At 54.5% G+C, this 21,605-nt stretch overlaps 1 protein-coding gene across 1 annotated transcript in view; it reads left to right on the plus strand.

Moving 5' to 3' along the window:
- Positions 1-21,605, plus strand: part of dnah2 (dynein, axonemal, heavy chain 2) — a 242,216-nt gene that overhangs the window by 176,279 nt on the left and 44,332 nt on the right. Inside the window, 6 exon segments of the mRNA XM_070863165.1 lie at positions 3,110-3,320; positions 9,108-9,224; positions 11,678-11,819; positions 13,635-13,804; positions 17,455-17,571; positions 19,038-19,202. Of these exon segments, the coding sequence (XP_070719266.1) occupies positions 3,110-3,320; positions 9,108-9,224; positions 11,678-11,819; positions 13,635-13,804; positions 17,455-17,571; positions 19,038-19,202 (922 nt within the window).

Below are 21,605 nucleotides of genomic sequence, written 5' to 3' on the forward strand. Positions count from 1 at the left end.
AGTACCGCCCCTCCGACAGTGCGGCACTCCCTCAGTACCGCCCCTCCGACAGTGCGGCACTCCCTCAGTACCGCCCCTCCGACAGTGCGGCACTCCCTCAGTACCGCCCCTCTGACAGTGCGGCACTCCCTCAGTACTGCACTGGGAGTGTCAGCCTAGCTTTATGTACTCGATCTCTGGAGTGGGACGTGAACCCACAACCTTCTGACCCAGAGGCGAGAGTGCTGCCCACTGAGCCACAACTGACTCCCACATGAAATAAATGTTGGCCGCCCCGATCCAGTTTGTAGTTGGGCAAACCTGACCCTGATCCTGCACTGAAAGGGGACGTTCCTCTGACAGCCCGGGGTTAAGGCACGTTTGAGGAGGCCATGCACAGTGACGGGAATGACTCACGCAGATGCCTGCGTTCGCTGGAGCGCTGTTACAATTTGACTTTGGTTTCCAAAACGCCAGACGAGTTCTCGTCGTTTTGAACAACGCGGGGAGGGTGCTGGTACTCGATGGGTATCGCCCCGGGGGCGACGCAGGAACGGCCGTGTGCACCCGTCACCTTGGCATTGCCCGTCCCGGACCAGAATCACGGCACTTTGCCCCCAGCCAAGCTGTGGGCGGGGCGCAGCGGAGCAAGCAAAGGCTCCGCCCCCCACCCCTGGGGCCGGCACGTCTCACTCCGAGGGGGCTTACAGAATTCAGCCAGATAAAAAGCAGCTGTTGACAAAACCTCGTGTGCCACGGGAGCTATCATTCAGCAATTCACTCCGGACAGTGTCGCAGCCGAGGGAGAAACGCTTTGCACACAAAACGCGGCCCAGCTCCTGAAGCAAGCTGCCATTGTCAGGCAAATCTGCCGCCGAATATTAAAAGCATAATTAGGGTTCATTTTATGCTTGAACACGAAATCGCACACAATTGCAGTGAATGGGGAAAGCGGCCTGGTCTCTGTGAGCCATGCCTACGCAGCGCATTAGTCTGGAGCTGACAATGTAACGCTGAGTCATTTTGCAGCATGAATTGACGACTCCCTGCTGGCAAGACAATTGCTGACACCAGTCCTCGCACTTTCATGCTGCACAATTGAACCCCTTCCCATTTACATTGCACAACTGCCAAATCTTGATTAATCCTTAAAGGGGATGGAAAGTCTTCCCCAGGCGAGCTATGCAGTCCGCCACCTTGCTTTTAGTCCAAAAAAAGCAACGCTCAAATTTATTCTCGAAGCTCTTCACTCGATGATTGACTTTGCTGGAGCGCAGTGACTGGAGGTTACGGTGGCGTGCATTCCCAGGGTCGGGAGGGGGCTAATCCACCTGCTCTACACCCACAGCAGTGGAAAAGGCAAGGCAGGCCTGGCCCGGCCTTCCTGAGACACGTCAGTGTATAAAGTTCAAGTCCCTGAGTTTACATTAGCAAAGGCTTCATAACAACTCTTTTTCAAATCTCAAAGTTCAAACAGGGCAGACCCAGGGAGTGAGACATACAGCCATAAAGGACCAAGCAGCCCCGCCTGATCGGCACGCTGCCCACCACCTTCAACACTCACTCCCTCCACCACCGGCGCCCCCTGGCTGCAGTGTGCACCATCTACAAGATGCACTGCGGCAACTCGCCAAGGCTTCTTCGGCAGCACCTCCCAAACCCGTGGCCTCTACCACCCTCGAAGGTCAAGGGCAGCAGGCGCATGGGAACACCACCACCTCCATGTTCCCCTCCCAGTCACGCACCATCCCCACTTGGAAATATATCGGCCGTTCCTTCATCGTCGCTGGGTCACAATCCTGGAACTCCCTCCCTAACAGCACTGTGGGAGCACCTTCACCACACGGACTGCAGCGGTTCAAGAAGGCGGCTCACCACCACCTTCTCAAGGGGCAATTAGGGATGGGCAATAAATGCTGGGCAGGAGGTGGGTGGGGTGGCTTGACCCATCCACCTCCACGGAGGTGTGTGGGGGACCTGACCCATCCACCTCCATGGCACGAACCTGGTATTGCAGTACTTCCAGGAACGGTGCAGTGGCTTTAGGCCTTTTGGCTAAGAGCATTGGCGCAGAGTGATCCTTGGCGTGTGCAAGGTGACCTCTGGCGTTTGTGATTTGACAAAGAATTGGAACGATTGGCTACGAATTAAAAAAAAAAAAAAAAAATGCTGGGCCTTGCCCGTGAGGCCAGTTGGAGGCTGCGTGCAGTGACGGGCACTGCTGCACACAGGGATGCTTCACGGTCAGTGATGTCGCTGCAGGGGCCAAGCGGCAGAGCGACCCAGGTTACAGTTCTCTGCAACTGAAACATTTGACCGAAAAAAGATGTTTTGACAATGGAGGTATCACAGCTGAGCCCCCATCGCTCACCCATCCCCCCCCTCACCCACCCACCATGCTCTCACTCCAACACCCACAGGACATTTCCTGCTGCAGTCTCTGGATAGCGATCTCCTTACCTATACTTGTCTTAGAGGGAGTGCAATGAAGGTTCAGCAGACTGATTCCTGGGAAGGGGGGAGATTGTCCTGTCAAGAGAGATTGAGGAGGCTTGGCTTATATTCCCTCGAGTTTAGAAGAATGAGGTGATCTCATTGAAACATACCAGACTCTGAGGGGGATTGACAGGGTAGATGCAGGGAGGATGTTTCCCCTGGGCTGGGGAGTCTAGAACCAGGGGTCACAGTCTCAGGATAAGGGGTCGGCCATTTAGGACTGAGATGAGGAGCAATTTCTTCATTCGGAGGGTGGTGAATCTTTGGAATTCTCTGTCCCAGAGGGCTGTGGAGGCTCAGTCTGTGAGCATATTCAAGGCTGAGATCGGTAGATTTTTGGAGACTAAGGGAATCGAGGGATACGGGCGGGAAAGTGGAGTTGAGGTCGAAGGTCAGCCATTTTCTTATTGAATGGTGGAACAGGCTCAAGGGGCCGAATGGTCAATTCCTGCTCCTATTTCTTCTGTTCTTGTTGCCCAGAGGCGCAAAAGTCAGTTGCTCCTTGTTATTGCCCCGGGGGTCGCGTGTTGAGTCACCCCGGTTGCTGATGGGGGGGGGGGGTTCTAGAGTCCCTAGCCAGGAGAAACAAGCTTCTCCGCACCTACCCTGACGTCTCTTCTCTTGTCCCCCGAAGGTTGCTGGAGGAGAAACGCATCGAGCTGAGCACCCAGGCCAACAAGCTGCGGAACGGGCTGTCCAAGCTCGACGACACCCGGGTCAAGGTGGAGGTGATGTCGGTGGAGCTGGGTGAGGCCAAGCTGAAGGTAGCGGAGTTCCAGAAGCAGTGCGAGGAGTACCTGGTCATCATCGTCCAGCAGAAGCGGGAGGCTGATGAGCAGCAGAAGGTGGGCATTGTTGTATCGGGCTCGATCTTGGTTAGACATCAGGAGCTGGTTTATCATCATCATAGGCAGTCCCTCGGAGTCGAGGAAGACTTGCTTCCACTCTAAAAGTGAGTCCTCAGGTGGCTGAACAGCCCAATACGAGAGCCACAGTCCCTGTCACAGGTGGGACAGACAGTGGTTGAGGGAAGGGGTGGGTGGGACTGGTTTGCCGCACGCTCCTTCCGCTGCCTGCGCTTGCTTTCTGCACGCTCTCGGCGACGAGACTCGAGGTGCTCAGCGCCCTTCCCGGATGCACTTCCTCCACTTAGGGCGGACTGGTCTTTGGCCCAGGGGACTCCCAGGTGTCGGTGGGGATGCTGCACTTTGTCAAGGGAGGCTTTGAGGATGGTCCTTGAAGCGTTTCCTCTGCCCACCTGGGGCTCGCTTCCGTGTCGAAGCTCTGCGTAGAGCACTTGCTTGACAAATCTTCTGGAATTTTTTGAGGATGTAACTAGTAGAGTGGACAAGGGAGAACCAGTGGATGTGGTGTATTTGGACTTTCAAAAGGCTTTTGACAAGGTCCCTCACAAGAGATTGGTGTGCAAAATCAAAGCACATGGTATTGGGGTAATGTACTGACGTGGATAGAGAACTGGTTGGCAGACAGGAAGCAGAGAGTTGGGATAAACGGGTCCTTTTCAGAATGGTAGGCAGTGACTAGTGGAGTGCCGCAGGGCTCAGTGCTGGGACCCCAGCTATTTACAATATCCATGAATGATTTAGATGAAGGAATTGAGTGTAATATCTCCAAGTTTGCAGATGACACTAAGTTGGGTGGCAGTGTGAGCTCTGAGGAGGATGCTAAGAGGCTGCAGGGTGACTTGGACAGGTTAGGTGAGTGGACAAATGCATGGCAGATGCAGAATAATGTGGATACATGTGAGGTTATCCACTTTGGTGGCAAAAGCACGAAGGCAGAATATTATTTGAATGGCGGCAGATTAGGAAAAGGGGAGGTGCAATGAGACCTGGGTGTCGTGGTACATCAGTCATTGAAAGTTGGCATGCAGGTACAGCAGGCGGTGAAGAAGGCAAATGGTATGTTGGTCTTCATAGCTAGGGGATTTGAGTATAGGAGCAGGGAGGTCTTACTGCAGTTGTACTGGGCCTTAGTGAGGCCTCACCTGGAATATCGTGTTCAGTTTTGGTCTCCTAACCTGAGGAAGGACATTCTTGCTATTGAGGGAGTGCAGCGAAGGTTCACCAGACTGATTCCCGGGATGGCGGGACTGACATATGAGGAGAGACTGGATCGACTAGGCTTATACTCACTGGAGTTTAGAAGGATGAGAGGGGATCTCATAGAAACATATAAAATTCTGACGGGACTGGACAGGTTAGATGCAGGAAGAATGTTCCCGATGTTGGGGAAGTCCAGAACCAGGGGTCACAGTCTAAGGATAAGGGGTAAGCCATTTAGGACCGAGATGAGGAGAAACTTCTTCACTCAGAGAGTGGTGAACCTGTGGAATTCTCTACCACAGAAAGTTGTTGAGTCCAGTTCGTTGCATATATTCAAAAGGGAGTTGGATGTGGCCCTTACGGCTAAAGGGATCAAGGGGTCTGGAGAGAAAGCAGGAAAGGGGTACTGAAGTTGCATGATCAGCCATGATCATATTGAATGGTGGTGCAGGCTCGAAGGGCCGAATGGCCTACTCCTGCACCTATTTTCTATGTTTCTAAAAATGCCTCCTCATTTCCCCGCTAGTTATTTTGCCAATTGTTTTACATCTACGACCTCTGGTTACCGACCCGCTTGCCAGAGGAAACAGTTTCTCCTGGCTTGCTCTATCAAACCCCTCGTGATTCCGAACACCTCGATTAAATCTCCCCTTAACCTTCTCTGCTCCGAGGAGAACAACCCCAGCTTCTCCAGTCTCTCCACCTCACTGACATCCCTCATCCCCCGGGGACCATTCTGGTCACTCCCCTCGCACCCTCGCCAAGGCCGGGACACCCTGTTTAAAGTGTGGCGAAGGGCAAGCTCATCCACTTTGGAGCTGAGAAAGACAAATCAGAATATTTTCTTCATGACAAGAGGAGCTGTGGAGGAGTAATGGGGTTTAGATATCCAGGTGCACGGGTCCACAAAAGCGAGTGTACAGAAAATGCAATGCTGGCCTTTACCTCAAGGGGATTGCTATTCAAAAGTGAGAAAGTGATGCTTCAGTTGTACAGAGCCGTAGTCAGACTCCCCCTGCCCGGAGGAGCACTGTGTTCAGCTCTGGGCTCCAGATCCTCAGTATTCACTCGAGTTTAGAAGAATGAGAGGGGATCTCATTGAAACTTTTAAGAGATGGTTGGATGGGCGCTTTAACCTGCAGGGTTACAGACCTAGAGCCGGTAATTGAGATTATACCTTTTGTTGGTGGGCGCAGATATAATGGTAAGTATTGCAGGGAATTGAATATGGCCAGGGTGATCTCCTGGACTAGTTTCGATCGCCTGGATGGGTCAGAGAGGAATTTTCCCAGATTTTTTTTCTCCCTAAATTGGCCTGGCTTTTTTATCTAGTTTTTGCCTCTCCCAGGAGATCACGTGGCTCCGGTTGGGGTGGAGTGTAGAATGTTTCAGTGTAAGGGGTGTCGCAGTTGTGTGAGGGGGACTAGTTGGGCCGGGTGCTCTTTGTTTTTCCGTCATTGTTCACAGGTTTATCTGTAACCTTCAGGGCTGCTGACCGAGGGCCGTGCGGCTCTTTGTCGGCCGGCGTGGACACAATGGGCCGAAATGGCCTCCTTCTGCGCTGTAAATTTCTATGTTTCTATAAAATTCTGACGGGATTGGACAGACTGGATGCGGGAAGGATGTTTCCCCGGGCTGGGAAGTCTAGAACAAAGGGTCACAGTCTCAGGATACGGGGTAGGAAATTTAGGACCGAGATGAGGAGAAATTTCTTCACTTAGAGGTTGGTGAACCTGTGGAATTCTCTACCACTGAATATATTTAAGAGGGAGATAGATAGATTTCTAGACACAAAAGGCATCAAGGGGTATGGGAAGAAAGCGGGATGGTGTTGGGATGGGGATCAGCCATCATCATCATCATCAGAGGCAGTCCCTCGAAGCGAGGATGACTTTCTTCCACACCGAAAAAGGATGAGTTCACAGGTGTTTCAATGAAGGACGTAATATTCCAGATCCCGAACTACATCCTGAAGGGTGGAAGATGCCTGTACGTGGATTTTTTTAACGTGGGGTGACCGTTGCACACCAGCCACCACACGGGGCTTGACAGAGCTAGGTCTTGGTCCAGTGGCAAGGGTTAACCAGGACGACTGGAGACCAGCTCTGCTGCACGGACCCAGTGCGCGCACACATATCGCAGTGTGGGCTGGGCCCGTGCTGCCCCTGGGCCATCGCCTCTTCTGGGCCCCGAACTCACGCCCGTCCTGGGCCCTGATCGTATTGAATGACGGTGCAGACTCGAAGGGCCGAATGGCCTACTACTGCTCCTATTTTCTAAGTTTCTATGAAAGCTATAATGGCCCTGGAGGATGAGCAGCACAGATTCAACCAGAAAGATATTGGGGCTTAAAGGGTCAAATTATGAGGACAGGTTGCCCAAACGTGGCTTGTATTCCCTTGAGTTTCGAAGGTTGAGGGGTTTAAAATGATGGAGGGATTCGACAGGGTAGAGAGAGAGAAACTGTTTTCTCTGGTGGGAAAGATAGAACAAGGGGGCATAACCTTAAAATTAAAGCTGAGCCATTCAGGAGTGATAGCAGGAAACAGTTTTTCTGTACCAAGAGTACTGGAAATCTGGACAAAAGCAAAATACTGCGGAAGCTGGAATCTGAATTACAAACAAGAAATGCTGGAAATACTCAGCGGGTCAGGCAGCGTCTGTGGAGAGAGAGACAGAGTTAACGTTTCAGGTCACCCTTCGTCAGAAGTCATTCCTCAAAGGACGATGGATTCTGGGGTCAATTGAAATTTTCAAAACTGGGATCTATAGCTGGTTATTGGGTAAGGGTATGAAGGGCTATAGCAAAGGCGGGCAAGTGCAGTTGTGGAGCTGATCAGCCCTGATCTCATTGAATGGCGGAATAGGCTCGAGGGGCTGAATGGCCTCTTCCTGTTCCGGTGTAACAGGTTCGAGGGGCTGAATGGCCTCTTCCTGTTCCTGTGTAACAGGCTCGAGGGGCTGAATGGTCCTCCTCCTGTTCCTGTGTAACAGGCTCGAGGGGCTGAATGGTCCTCCTCCTGTTCTTGTGTAACAGGCTCAGGGGCTGAATGGGCCTCCTCCTGTTCCTGTGTAACAGGCTCGAGGGGCTGAATGGTCCTCCTCCTGTTCCTGTGTAACAGGCTCGAGGGGCTGAATGGGCCTCCTCCTGTTCCTGTGTAACAGGCTCGAGGGGCTGAATGGTCCTCCTCCTGTTCCTGTGTAACAGGCTCGAGGGGCTGAATGGGCCTCCTCCTGTTCCTGTGTAACAGGCTCGAGGGGCTGAATGGGCCTCCTCCTGTTCCTGTGTAACAGGCTCGAGGGGCTGAATGGGCCTCCTCCTGTTCCTGTGTAACAGGCTCGAGGGGCTGAATGGGCCTCCTCCTGTTCCTGTGTAACAGGCTCGCGGGGCTGAATGGGCCTCCTCCTGTTCCTGTGTAACTGGCTCGAGGGGCTAAATGGGCCCCCTCCTGTTCCTGTGTAACAGGCTCGAGGGGCTGAATGGGTCTCCTCTTGTTCCTGTGTAACTGGCTCGAGGGGCTGAATGGGCCCCCTCCTGTTCCTGTGTAACTGGCTCGAGGGGCTGAATGGGCCCCCTCCTGTTCCTGTGTAACAGGCTCGCTGGGCTGAATGGGCCTCCTCCTGTTCCTGTGTAACAGGCTCGAGGGGCTGAATGGGCCTCCTCCTGTTCCTGTGTAACAGACTCGAGGGGCTGAATGGGCCTCCTCCTGTTCCTGTGTAACAGGCTCGAGGGGCTGAATGGGCCTCCTCCTGTTCCTGTGTAACAGGCTCGCGGGGCTGAATGGGCCTCCTCCTGTTCCTGTGTAACTGGCTCGAGGGGCTGAATGGGCCTCCTCCTGTTCCTGTGTAACTGGCTCGAGGGGCTGAATGGGCTTCCTCCTGTTCCTGTGTAACAGGCTCGAGGGGCTGAATGGGCCTCCTCCTGTTCCTGTGTAACAGGCTCGAGGGGCTGAATGGGCCTCCTCCTGTTCCTGTGTAACAGGCTCGCGGGGCTGAATGGGCCTCCTCCTGTTCCTGTGTAACTGGCTCGAGGGGCTAAATGGGCCCCCTCCTGTTCCTGTGTAACAGGCTCGAGGGGCTGAATGGGCCTCCTCCTGTTCCTGTGTAACTGGCTCGAGGGGCTGAATGGGCCCCCTCCTGTTCCTGTGTAATAGGCTCGCTGGGCTGAATGGGCCTCCTCCTGTTCCTGTGTAACAGGCTCGAGGGGCTGAATGGGCCTCCTCCTGTTCCTGTGTAACAGACTCGAGGGGCTGAATGGGCCTCCTCCTGTTCCTGTGTAACAGGCTCGAGGGGCTGAATGGGCCTCCTCCTGTTCCTGTGTAACTGGCTCGAGGGGCTGAATGGGCCTCCTCCTGTTGCTGTGTAACAGGCTCGAGGGGCTGAATGGGCCTCCTCCTGTTCCTGTGTAACAAGCTCGCGGGCATCAGCTGATCCAATGCACCTCCGCCCAAGATGTGCACCTTCCAGCCAGGGGCTGGAATCTGAGTCACAGTGAAGAGCCCGTGTTACTATAATGTCATTGTTTGTCATTAAACTAACCTGTTTGAGTATTTTCTGCCCGACCAGACTGTAAGCTCCCACAGTGAGAAGATAGCAGCAGAGGAGATCAAATGCAAAATAATGGCGCAGGGTGCCCAGAAGGAACTGGACGAGGCCATGCCAGCACTGCAGGAGGCTATGAAGGTACCGGACTGCAAATAAATGACAAGTGACCCCACCCGGGTAGCCGCCCTCAGCTGCTGCCCCTTCATACCCTCGGCTGTCGCAGTGTGACCGGGGCCTGTGGAAACCCGCTCCGTGAGCGGCACTCTCACCTCAGCGGGGAGTAAGGGGTGAAAGGTCGCACACTCAGTTCCCACCTCGGGAGTTTGGGCTGTAGTTCCTGGGCTGCGTTGGCGGAGAGCTGCGTTATCGGCGGGGGCCATCCACCAACAGGAACAGTTATGTCACTGGACCAGTAATCCAGAGGCCTGGATTCATGATCCGGAGACATGAGTTCCCATCCCACCACGGCAGCTGGGGAATTTAAATTCGGTTCATTAAATAAATGTGGGATAAAAAGCTAGTGGCAGTAATGGTGAGCCTGAACCTATCGGATTGTCATTAAAAACCCATCTGGTTCACTAATGTCCTTCAGGGAAGGAAACCTGCCGCCCTTACCCGGTCTGGCCTGTAATGTATTTGTTTCCTGGGTTCTTTGTTTAAGAATTCACAGCAACACATTGCTATTAAGAACTAGTTGGTTTATTAGCAAAGGTATATCAATCACACGACACATTACCAGTTCATCCACCAGGCTCACAACCACCTGCCCCATCGTGGATCCCCTGAACCCAACTGGCCGGGGTTTTATTGAGCCTTGTGAACATCACGTGACTGGTTCAACCACTCCCAACTCAACAGCTCCACAAAGCTGTGAGCACCCTCACCAGGGCATGCATTACACTGGCTGATATGTGACTCCAGCCCACAGCAGTGTGGTTGACACGTAACTGCCCTCTGAAATGGCAGCTCGCCACCACCTTCTCGAGGGCGATTCGGGGATGGGCAATAAATGCCGGCCTTGCCAGCGATGCCCACAACCCATGAAGCCAAGGCCCCAATCTGCCTGTTATGTATGTCAGCTAGGTTTTACCTCCTACCAGAGGGCGCGACTGTCGGAGTCCTAATGGTCACTGGCAGACACGAGCAAGCTGTGTATATAACGTTGGCAGCCATGTTGAATCCTCGCTTTGAGACCAAATAAAACTGGAGTAAGGTCACGCCTGAACTAGCTCACCGTACTTAGCCTCGTGGAGTTATTCGATACTTAACACTGCCCGTTGCGTTATTTTGCTTCAGTCGCTCGGCCACTTGATCATTAAGGCCGTTGTGTGCCGAAGAAGCACGTGGGTGTGGAACTGTGCGCCAACCCAGAGTCAGGCGGACGCGGGGGAGAGGACAAGTTACTCGCACTTGCAGTGTTTCAGCCAGACCTAACTGCAAGTGCAACACCGAACAGTTCCAATACAAACTCAATCTGCAATCCTCGCCCTCCCCCCCGCCGTGGGCTCCTTTCATAACATCACAGTATCGCATAGCAAGGCCCATCGAGCCTGTGGCGGCTCTGTGAGCGAGCGATCCCAGCAGTCCCACTCCCCCCCTGCCCTTTCCCCACAGCCCGGTGAATGTTTCCCTGTCAAGTATTTATCCAATTCCCGGTTTGAAAGTTACTATTGAATCTGCTCCCACCGCCCTTTCAGGCAGCGCGTTCCCGATCACAACAACTCGCTGCATAAACACATTCTCCCCATCTCCCCCTCTGGTTCCATCGCCGATTATCGTCAATCTGTGTCCCTCTGGTTACCGACCCTCCTGCCCCGGGAACAGTCTCTCCTTATTTACTCCATCAAAACCCCTCATGATTCCGAACACCTCGATTAAATCTCCCCTTAACCTTCTCTGCTCCGAGGAGAACAACCCCAGCTTCTCCAGTCTCTCCATGTAACTGAAGTCCCTCATCCCGGCAACCATTCTGGTCTCCTCTTGCATATGGCAGTAGCAAAGCAACTCAAATGCCAATATCTAAGTCGGATATCCAGGCCAAAGCTTCCGGTGTAACAGCGTGAATATCTTGTAGGCTGCCTGCGAATTCCCTCTGAGGGCAGTGCTCGATGATGTGCTCCAGGGTCTGATTAGGAGCTCCACAGTCACATGATGGGGAGGCTTTAATCTTCCACCTATGGAGAAGGTGACAGCATCGACCGTGACCGGTTCTGAGGCGGTGGATGGTTGTCCTCTGTTTGTGGGGAAGGTTTGATCCTTCAGGTTGTACTGTGGGCTCCTCTGTAAAGAATCCATTCCGTATGTCGCAGTTCTTCCAAGTATTTCGCCATCGGTCATCGAGGCTGAGGGGAGATTCTGGTAAATCTCCGCACCCTCCCCAAGGCCTTCACATCCTTCCTAAAGTGCGGTGTCCAGAATTGACCACAAAATCCAGCTGGGGCCGAACCAGCGATTTATAAATAAAAACATTTATTTTCTGAGAGACACCACGATTTCCAGGGGTATTCCTACCGTCCAACCAGTAGTAGTATTTAAGGGCAGGCCTTGCGAGGGTGCGGAGTAACGCACTGTCTCGATCCTTTGCACTGCAGGCTCTAGAGTCCCTGAATAAAAAGGACATGACTGAGATCAAATCATACGGCCGCCCTCCGGTCCTCGTCGAGACGGTGATGCAAGCCGTCATGATCCTCCGAGGCTCGGAGCCAACCTGGACTGAGGCCAAGAAGCAGCTGGGTAAGAGTCGAAGGGGCGGACGGAGAGAGTACGTGAGACAGCTTGGGGGCCAGGGCGCTTTAGTCAATGTTCCAAGGTGTACCCATCGACAAAACCAGCAGGAACACTGTCAGCCTATTCCACGTCAGATCACTGGGCGTCCTCCCCTGTAAGCACAGTGCCACGCTGCCTTGTGTGAATACAGTGAGGTGTATCTATCCCTCATCAGCACAGCGACTCTTCCCCATTGGGTCCCAGCACACTGCCTAATCCCCATTGGCTCCCAGCACAGCGACTCTTCCCCATTGGGTCCCAGCACACCGCCCGATCCCCATTGACCCCCAGCACAGCGACTCTTCCCCATTGGGTCCCAGCACACCGCCCAATCCCCATTGGCTCCCAGCACACCACTCGATCCCCACCGGCTCCCAGCACAGAGACCGATCCCCACCGGCTCCCAGCACAGAGACCGATCCCCACCGGCTCCCAGCACAGAGACCGATCCCCACCGGCTCCCAGCACAGAGACCGATCCCCACCGGCTCCCAGCACAGAGACCGATCCCCACCGGCTCCCAGCACAGAGACCGATCCCCACCGGCTCCCAGCACAGAGACCGATCCCCACCGGCTCCCAGCACAGAGACCGATCCCCACCGGCTCCCAGCACAGAGACCGATCCCCACCGGCTCCCAGCACAGAGACCGATCCCCACCGGCTCCCAGCACAGAGACCGATCCCCACCGGCTCCCAGCACAGAGACCGATCCCCACCGGCTCCCAGCACAGAGACCGATCCCCACCGGCTCCCAGCACAGAGACCGATCCCCACCGGCTCCCAGCACAGAGACCGATCCCCACCGGCTCCCAGCACAGAGACCGATCCCCACCGGCTCCCAGCACAGAGACCGATCCCCACCGGCTCCCAGCACAGAGACCGATCCCCACCGGCTCCCAGCACAGAGACCGATCCCCACCGGCTCCCAGCACAGAGACCGATCCCCACCGGCTCCCAGCACAGAGACCGATCCCCACCGGCTCCCAGCACAGAGACCGATCCCCACCGGCTCCCAGCACAGAGACCGATCCCCACCGGCTCCCAGCACAGAGACCGATCCCCACCGGCTCCCAGCACAGAGACCGATCCCCACCGGCTCCCAGCACAGAGACCGATCCCCACCGGCTCCCAGCACAGAGACCGATCCCCACCGGCTCCCAGCACAGAGACCGATCCCCACCGGCTCCCAGCACAGAGACCGATCCCCACCGGCTCCCAGCACAGAGACCGGTCCCCACCGGCTCCCAGCACAGAGGCCGGTCCCCACCGGCTCCCAGCACAGAGGCCGGTCCCCACCGGCTCCCAGCACAGAGGCCGGTCCCCACCGGCTCCCAGCACAGAGGCCGGTCCCCACCGGCTCCCAGCACAGAGGCCGGTCCCCACCGGCTCCCAGCACAGAGGCCGGTCCCCACCGGCTCCCAGCACAGAGGCCGGTCCCCACCGGCTCCCAGCACAGAGGCCGGTCCCCACCGGCTCCCAGCACAGAGGCCGGTCCCCACCGGCTCCCAGCACAGAGACCCCCCGATCCCCACCGGCTCCCAGCACAGAGACCGATCCCCACCGGCTCCCAGCACACCGCCCGGTCCCCACCGGCTCCCAGCACAGAGGCCGGTCCCCACCGGCTCCCAGCACAGAGACCGGTCCCCACCGGCTCCCAGCACAGAGACCGATCCCCACCGGCTCCCAGCACACCGCCCGATCCCCACCGGCTCCCAGCACAGAGACCAATCCCCACCGGCTCCCAGCACAGAGACCGATCCCCAGTAAACTTGTGTTTTTCAGGTGAAGGAACCTTCATTAAGCAGCTAATTAATTTCGACAAAGACAATATTTCCGACAAAGTGCTGAAGAAGATCGGAACGTACTGCGCACAACCAGACTTCCAGCCAGAAATTGTCGGGCGTGTGTCTGTGGCGGCCAAATCCCTCTGCATGTGGGTCCTTGCCATGGAGGCAAGTATCGTTTCAATTATCCCCATCTCTCCTGTTTTCTTTCTCTGTTTACTGAGCATTCTATCTCATTCGTTTCTGCTTTTCTCCCTCGCTCTCTTTTTCTTCTTTTCTCTCTTTCTCTTCAAGCTCTCTGTTTCACACTCTATCGCTCTCTGCTTCTCTTTCTCAATCTCTCTTTCTCTCTATCCCTTTATCTCTTAACAAAATTGCTAATGGACTAGCAATCCAGGCGAATAAAATAAAATGCATTATGAATGAAATATGATTGGACATTCCTGCATTTAACGTCAGGGAAGATATTAATTTAAACCTTGACTCTGTGAATGGGAATCTTAAGGCTTTACCAGTGGAGCTAATGGGCTCTGTGAATGGGAGAATACAGCCCGGACTGATGACATAGAAACATAGAAAATAGGTGCCAGGAGTAGGCCATTCGGCCCTTTGAGCCTGCACTGCCATTCAATAAGATCATGGCTGATCATTCCCTCAGTACCCCTTTCCTGCTTTCTCTCCATACCCCTTAATCCCCTTAGCCGTAAGGGCCATATCTAACACCCTTTTGAATATATCCAATGATCTGACATCAACAACACTCTGCAGCAGGGAATTCCACAGGTCAACAACTCTCTGAGTGAAGAAGTTTCTCCTCATCTCAGTTCTAAATGGCCTATCCCTTATTCTAAGACTGTGACCCCTGGTTCTGGATTTCCCCAACATCGGGAACATTCTACCCAGATCTAACCTGTCCCGTCCCGTCAGAATCTTATATGTTTCTATGAGATCCCCTCTCATCCTTCTAAACTCCAATGTATAAAGGCCCAGTTGATCCAGTCTCTCCTCATATGTCAGTCCAGCCATCCTGGGAATCAGTCTGGTGAACCTTCGCTGCACTCCCTCAATAGGAGATCAAAACTGAACACAATATTCCAGGTGAGGCCTCACCAAGGCCCTGTATAACTGCAGTAAGAACTCCCTGCTCCTATACTCAAATCCCCTAGCTATGAAGGCCAACATGCCATTTGCCTTCTTCACCGCCTGCTGTACCTGCGTGCCAGCCTTCAATGACTGATGAACCATGACACCCAGGTCTCGTTGCACCTCCCCTTTTCTTAATCTGCCACCATTCAGATAATATTCTGCCTTCGTGTTTTTGCCCCCAAAATGGTTAACCTCACATTTATCCACATTATACTGCATCTGCCATGCATTTGCCCACTCACCTAACCTGTCCAAGTCACCCTGCAGCTTCTTAGCGTCCTCCTCACAGCTCACACCGCCACCCAATTTAGTGTCATCTGCAAACTTGGAGATATTACACTCAATTCCTTCACCTAAATCGTTAATGTATATTGTAAATAGCTGAGGTCCCAGCACTGAGCCCTGCGGCACCCCACTAGTCACTGCCTGCCATTTTGAAAAGGACCCGTTTAACCCGACTCTCTGCTTCCTGTCTGCCAACCAGTTCTCTATCCACGTCAGTACATTACCCCCAATATCATGTGCTTTGATTTTGTACACCAATCTCTTATGCGGGACCTTGTCAAAAACCTTTTGAAAGTCCAAATACACCACATCCACTGGTTCTCCCTTGTCCACTCTGCTAGTTACATCCTCAAAAAATTCCAGAAGATTCGTCAAGCATGATTTCCCTTTCATAAATCCATGCTGACTTGGTCCGATCTTGTTACTGCTTTCCAAATGTGCTGCTATTTCATTCTTAATGACTGATTCCAACATTTTCCCCACTACTGATGTCAGGCTAACTGGTCTATAATTACCCGCTTTCTCTCTCCTTCCTTTTTTAAAAAGTGGTGTGATATTAGCTACCCTCCAGTCCATAGGAACTGATCCAGAGTCGATAGACTGTTGGAAAATGATTTCCAATGCATCCACTATTTCTAGGGCCACTTCCTTAAGTACTCTGGGATGCAGACTATCAGGCCCCGGGGATTTATCGGCCTTCAATCCCATCAATTTCCCCAACACAATTTCCTACTTAATAAGGATATCCTTTAGTTCCTCCTTCTCACTAGACCCTCGGTCCCCTAGTATTTCCAGAAGGTTATTTGTGTCTTCCTTTGTGAAGACAGAACCAAAGTATTTGTTCAATTGGTCTGCCATCTCTCTGTTCCCCATTATAAATTCACCTGGATCCGACTGCAAGGGACCTACATTTGTCTTCACTAATCTTTTTTTCTTTACATATCTATAGAAGTCAGTTTTTATGTTCCCGGCAAGCTTCTTCTCGTACTCTACTTTCCCCCTCTTAATTAAACTCTTTGTCTTCCTCTGCTGAATATCAAATTTCTCCCAGTCCTCAGGTTTGTTGCTTTTTCTGGCCAATTTATATGCCTCTTCCTTGGATTTAATACTATCCTAAATTTCCCTTGTTAGCCACGGTTGAGCCACCTTCCCCATTTGATTTTTACTCCAGACAGGGATGTACAATTGTTGAAGTTCATCCATGTGATCTTTAAATGTTTGCCATTGCCTATCCACCGTCAACCCTTTAAGTATCATTTGCCAGTCTATTCTAGCCAATTCACGTCTCATACCATCAAAGTTACCTTTCCTTAAGTTCAGGACCCAAGTTTCTGAATGAACTGTGTCACTCTCCATCTTAATAAAGAATTCTACCATGAAGGAACTCTTCCCCAAGGGGCCTCGCACAACAAGATTGCTAATTAGTCCTTTCTCATTACACAACACCCAGTCTAGGATGGCCAGCTCCCGAGTTGGTTCCTCGACATATGACCCAGAGACCCGAGTTCAAATCCCACCACGGCAGCTGGGGAATTTAAATTTAGTTCATTAAATAAATCTGGGATAAAAAGCTAGTGTTAGTAACAGTGACCATGAAACTACCGGATTGCCATAAAAACCCATCTGGTTCACTGATGTCCTTCAGGGAAGGAAATCTGCCACCTTTACCCGGTCTGGCCGATATGTGACTCCAGACCCACAGCAATGTGGATAACTCTTAACTGCTCTCAGAAATGGCCTAGCAAGCCACTCTCCACTTGCCTGGATGGGTGCAGCTCCAACAACACTCAAGAAGCTCGACACCATCCAGGACAAAGCAGCCCGCTTGATCGACACGCTACCCACCACCTTCAACACTCACTCTCTCCACCACCGGCGTACCGTGGCTGCAGTGTACATCATCTACAAGATGCACTGCAGCAACTCGCCAAGGCTTCTTCGGCAGCACCTCCCAAACCCGCGACCTCTACCGCCTAGAGGGTCAAGGGCAGCAGGCGCATGGGAACACCACCACCTCCACGTTCCCCTCCCAGTCACACACCATCCCGACTTGGAAATATATCGGTCGTTCCTTCATCGTCACTGGGTCACAATCCTGGAACCCCCTCCCTAACAGCACTGTGGGAGCACCTTCACCACACGGACTGCAGCGGTTCAAGAAGGCGCCTCACCACCACCTTCTCAAGGGGCGAATAGGGATGGGCAATAAATGCCGGCCTTGCCAGGGACGGCCACATCCCAGGAACGAATAAATTTACCAGCAGAGCTACTGGGCTCTGAGTGGGGTGTAAGGACACGGGGAACCCCATCCGGCGCGGGTCTCTGCGGGCGTTGGCTGGATCTGCGGTGAGCTGTGTGTGTAACGGGTGCTGTCTCTTTGCCCACAGCTGTACGGCCGACTATACCGGGTGGTGGAGCCCAAGCGGATCCGGCTGAGGGACGCCATGGCCCAACTGGCAGAGAAGCAGGCATCGCTCGCGGACGCACAGGCCAAGCTAAGAGAGGTCCGTGCAGCCTGGTCACAGCTACAACAATTCAGACAAGGTTTCACCAGCTCGATTCCTGGGGTGAAGGGATTGCCTTATGAAGAAAGGTTGAGCAGGTTGGGCCTCTGTACTCATTGGAGTTTAGAAGAATGAGAGGTGATCTTATTGAAACGTGTAAGATTCTGAGGGGGCTGGACAGGGTAGATGCAGAGAGGATGTTTCCCCTCGCAGGGGAATCTCGAACCCGGGGGCACAGTCTCAGAATAAGGGGTCGCCCATTTAGAACAGGCGAGGAGGAATTTCTTCTCACTGAGGGCGGTGAATCTGTGGAATTCTCTGCCCCAGAGAGCTGTGGGGGCTGGCTCATTGAATATATTTAAGGCGGAGATAGACAGATTTTTGAACGATAAGGGAGTGAAGGGTTATGGAGAGCGGGCGGGGAAGTGGAGCTGAGTCCATGATCAGATCGGCCGTGATCTCATTGAATGGCGGAGCAGGCTCGAGGGGCCGAATGCCTGACTCCTGCTCCTGTTTCTTCTGTTCTTATAACAATGTGTATTTATATAGCGCCCTTAACGTAGTAAAACATCCCAAGGCGCTTCACAGGAGTGTTTTAAGATAAAACAAATAAATTTGACAGCGAGCGGCATAAGGAGAAATTAGGACAGGTGACCAAAAGCTGGGTCAAAGAGGGAGGTTTTAAGGAGCATGTTGAAGGAAGAGGGAGAGGTAGAGAGGCGGAGAGATTTAGGGAGGGAGTTCCAGAGCTTGGGGCCCAGGCAACAGAAGGCACGGCCACCGATGGTGGAGCGATTATAATCAGGGATGCTCAGGAGGGCAGAATTAGAGGAGCGCAGACATCTCGGGGGGGTTGTGGGGCTGGAGGAGATTACAGAGATAGGGAGGGGCGAGGGCCATGAGGGATTTATAAACAAGGATGAGAATTCTGAAATGGAGACTTGCTTATCCGGGAGCCAATGTAGGTCAGCGAGCACAGGGGGTGATGGGTGAGCGGGACTGGGTGCGAGTTAGGACACGGGGCAGCGAGCACAGGGGGTGATGGGTGAGCGGGACTCGGTGCGAGTTAGTACACGGGGCAGCGAGCACAGTGGGGTGATGGGTGAGCGGGACTCGGTGCGAATTAGGACAAGGGTCAGCGAGCACAGGGGGTGATGGGTGAGCAGGACTCGGTGCGAGTTAGGACACGGGGTCAGCGAGCACAGGGGGTGATGGGTGAGCGGGACTCGGTGCGAGTTAGTACACGGGGTCAGCGAACACAGGGGGTGATGGGTGAGCGGGACTTGGTGCGAGTTAGTACACTGGGTCAGCGAACACGGGGTGATGGGTGAGCGGGACCTTTGTTCCCCTTTCGCTGCGAGCGCGGTAAATCATAGAACGGCACGGCCATTGCCCCCTGGATATCCCGGTGCGAGATTGCGGTCGCTTACTCTCAACGCGCCTGTCCCCCCTTCCTCCTCCCGCAGGTGGCTGAGAAGCTGGAAATGCTGAAGAAACAATACGATGAGAAGCTGGCTCAGAAGGAGGATCTGCGCAAAAAGTCGGAGGAGATGGCCATCAAGCTGGACCGGGCCGCGAAGCTGTTGACCGGGCTGGCTGCGGAGAAAGGTCGCTGGGAGGAAACGGTGAAGGTGAGAGGTGACGGAGGGTGAGGGGTGACGGAGGGTGAGGGGGCATGGTGAAGGTGAAGGTGAGGTGTCGCAGGCGATGAGGGGGCACGGGCAGTGAGGGGGACACGGCGGGTGAGGGGTCGTGGGGGGGTGGGGGGGTGAGGGAGCAGGGTGAAGGTGAGGGGTCACGGGGTGAGGGGGTCGCGTGCGGTGAGAGGGTCGCGGGCGGTTAGGTGGTGAGGGGGGTACGAGCAGTGAGGGGTCGCGGGGGGGTGAGTGGGCACGGTGAAGGTGAGGGGTCGTGAGGGGGCGTGGAGGGTGAGGGGGGAGCGGGCAGCGACAGGCGGAGTGACCGACTGGACGAGACCACTGTCCCGCCCCCTCCTTTCAGTCCCGCCCCATCCCTTCAGTCCCACCCCCTCCTTTCATAGTCCCGCCCCTTCCTTTCACAGCCCCGCCCCCTCCCTTCAGTCCCGCCCCCTCCTTTCACAGTCCCGCCCCCTCCTTTCACAGTCCCGCCCCTCCTTTCACAATCCCGCCCCCTCCTTTCACAATCCCGACCCCTCCTTTCACAGTCCCGCCCCCTCCTTTCACAGTCCCGCCCCATCCCTTCAGTCCCACCCCCTCCTTTCATAGTCCCGCCCCTTCCTTTCACAGCCCCGCCCCCTCCCTTCAGTCCCGCCCCCCTCCTTTCACAGTCCCGCCCCCTCCTTTCACAGTCCCGCCCCTTCCTTTCATAGTCCCGCCCCCTCCTTTCATAGTCCCGCCCCTTCCTTTCACAGTCCCGCCCCTCCTTTCACAGTCCCGCCCCCTCTTTTCACAGTCCCGCCCCCTCCTTTCACAGTCCCGCCCCCTCCTTTCACAGTCCCGCCCCCTCCTTTCACAGTCCCGCCCCTCCTTTCACAATCCCGCCCCCTCCTTTCACAGTCCCGCCCCCTCCTTTCACAGTCCCGCCCCCTCCTTTCACAGTCCCGCCCCCTCCTTTCACAATCCCGCCCCATCCTTTCACAGTCCCGCCCCCTCCTTTCACAGACCCGCCCCCTCCTTTCACAGTCCCGCCCCCTCCTTTCACAGTCCCGCCCCGTCCTTTCACAGTCCCGCCCCTCCTTTCAAAATCCCGCCCCCTTCTTTCACAGTTCCGCCCCCTCCTTTCACAGTCCCGCCCCCTCCCTTATCATCCCTCTATTTATCAGTTCCTGGGAAGTGGGCATGGCTGGCATTTATTGCCTGTCCCTAATCGCCCTCGACACGGTGGTGGTGAGTACTTTGCTGCAATGTATTTGCTTCATGGGTTCTTTGCGTAAGAATTTATCGCAACACATTGCTACTAAGAACTAAAACAAAAACAGTGACTGCTGGCAATCTCTCCTGCCCCCACCCTATCACAGACCTTCCCTCCTGCCCCCACCCTATCACAGACCTTCCCTCCTGCCCCCACCCTATCACAGACCTTCCCTCCTGACCCCACCCTATCACAGACCTTCCCTCCTGACCCCACCCTATCACAGACCTTCCCTCCTGCCCACACCCTATCACAGACCTTCCCTCCTGTCCCCACCCTATCACAGACCTTCCCTCCTGCCCACACCCTATCACAGACCTTCCCTCCTGCCCCCACCCTATCACAGACCTTCCCTCCTGCCCCCACCCTATCACAGACCTTCCCTCCTGCCCCCACCCTATCACGGACCTTCCCTCCTGCCCTCACCCTATCACAGACCTTCCCTTCTGACCCCACCCTATCACAGACCTTCCCTCCCGCCCCCACCCTATCACAGACCTTCCCTCCTGCCCCCACCCTATCACAGACCTTCCCTCCTGACCCCACCCTATCACAGACCTTCCCTCCTGACCCCACCCTATCACGGACCTTCTCTCCTGCCCCCACCCTATCACAGACCTTCCCTCCTGCCCCCACCCTATCACAGACCTTCCCTCCCGCCCCCACCCTATCACGGACCTTCCCTCCCGCCCCCACCCTATCACAGACCTTCCCTCCTGCCCCCACCCTATCACAGACCTTCCCTCCCGCCCCCACCCTATCACAGACCTTCCCTCCTGCCCCCACCCTATCACAGACCTTCCCTCCTGACCCCACCCTATCACGGACCTTCCCTCCCGCCCCCACCCTATCACAGACCTTCCCTCCTGCCCCCACCCTATCACGGACCTTCTCTCCTGCCCCCACCCTATCACAGACCTTCCCTCCCCTCCTCCTTTCACGACCCCTGCACTTGCTCAAGTATCTGTTACAGCCCGAATATTCGCCAGCTCTGACGAAGGGTCATCGACCTGAAAGGTTAACTCTGTCTCTCTCTCCACAGACGCTGCCTGACCCGCTGAGTATTTCCAGCATTTCCTGTTTGTATTCCAGATTCCAGCTTCCGCAGTATTTTGCTTTTCTGTTCAGAACTAGTTGGTCTA

The sequence above is a fragment of the Pristiophorus japonicus genome, chromosome 20 (assembly GCF_044704955.1).
Source record: "Pristiophorus japonicus isolate sPriJap1 chromosome 20, sPriJap1.hap1, whole genome shotgun sequence".
Classification (NCBI taxonomy): domain Eukaryota; kingdom Metazoa; phylum Chordata; class Chondrichthyes; family Pristiophoridae; genus Pristiophorus; species Pristiophorus japonicus.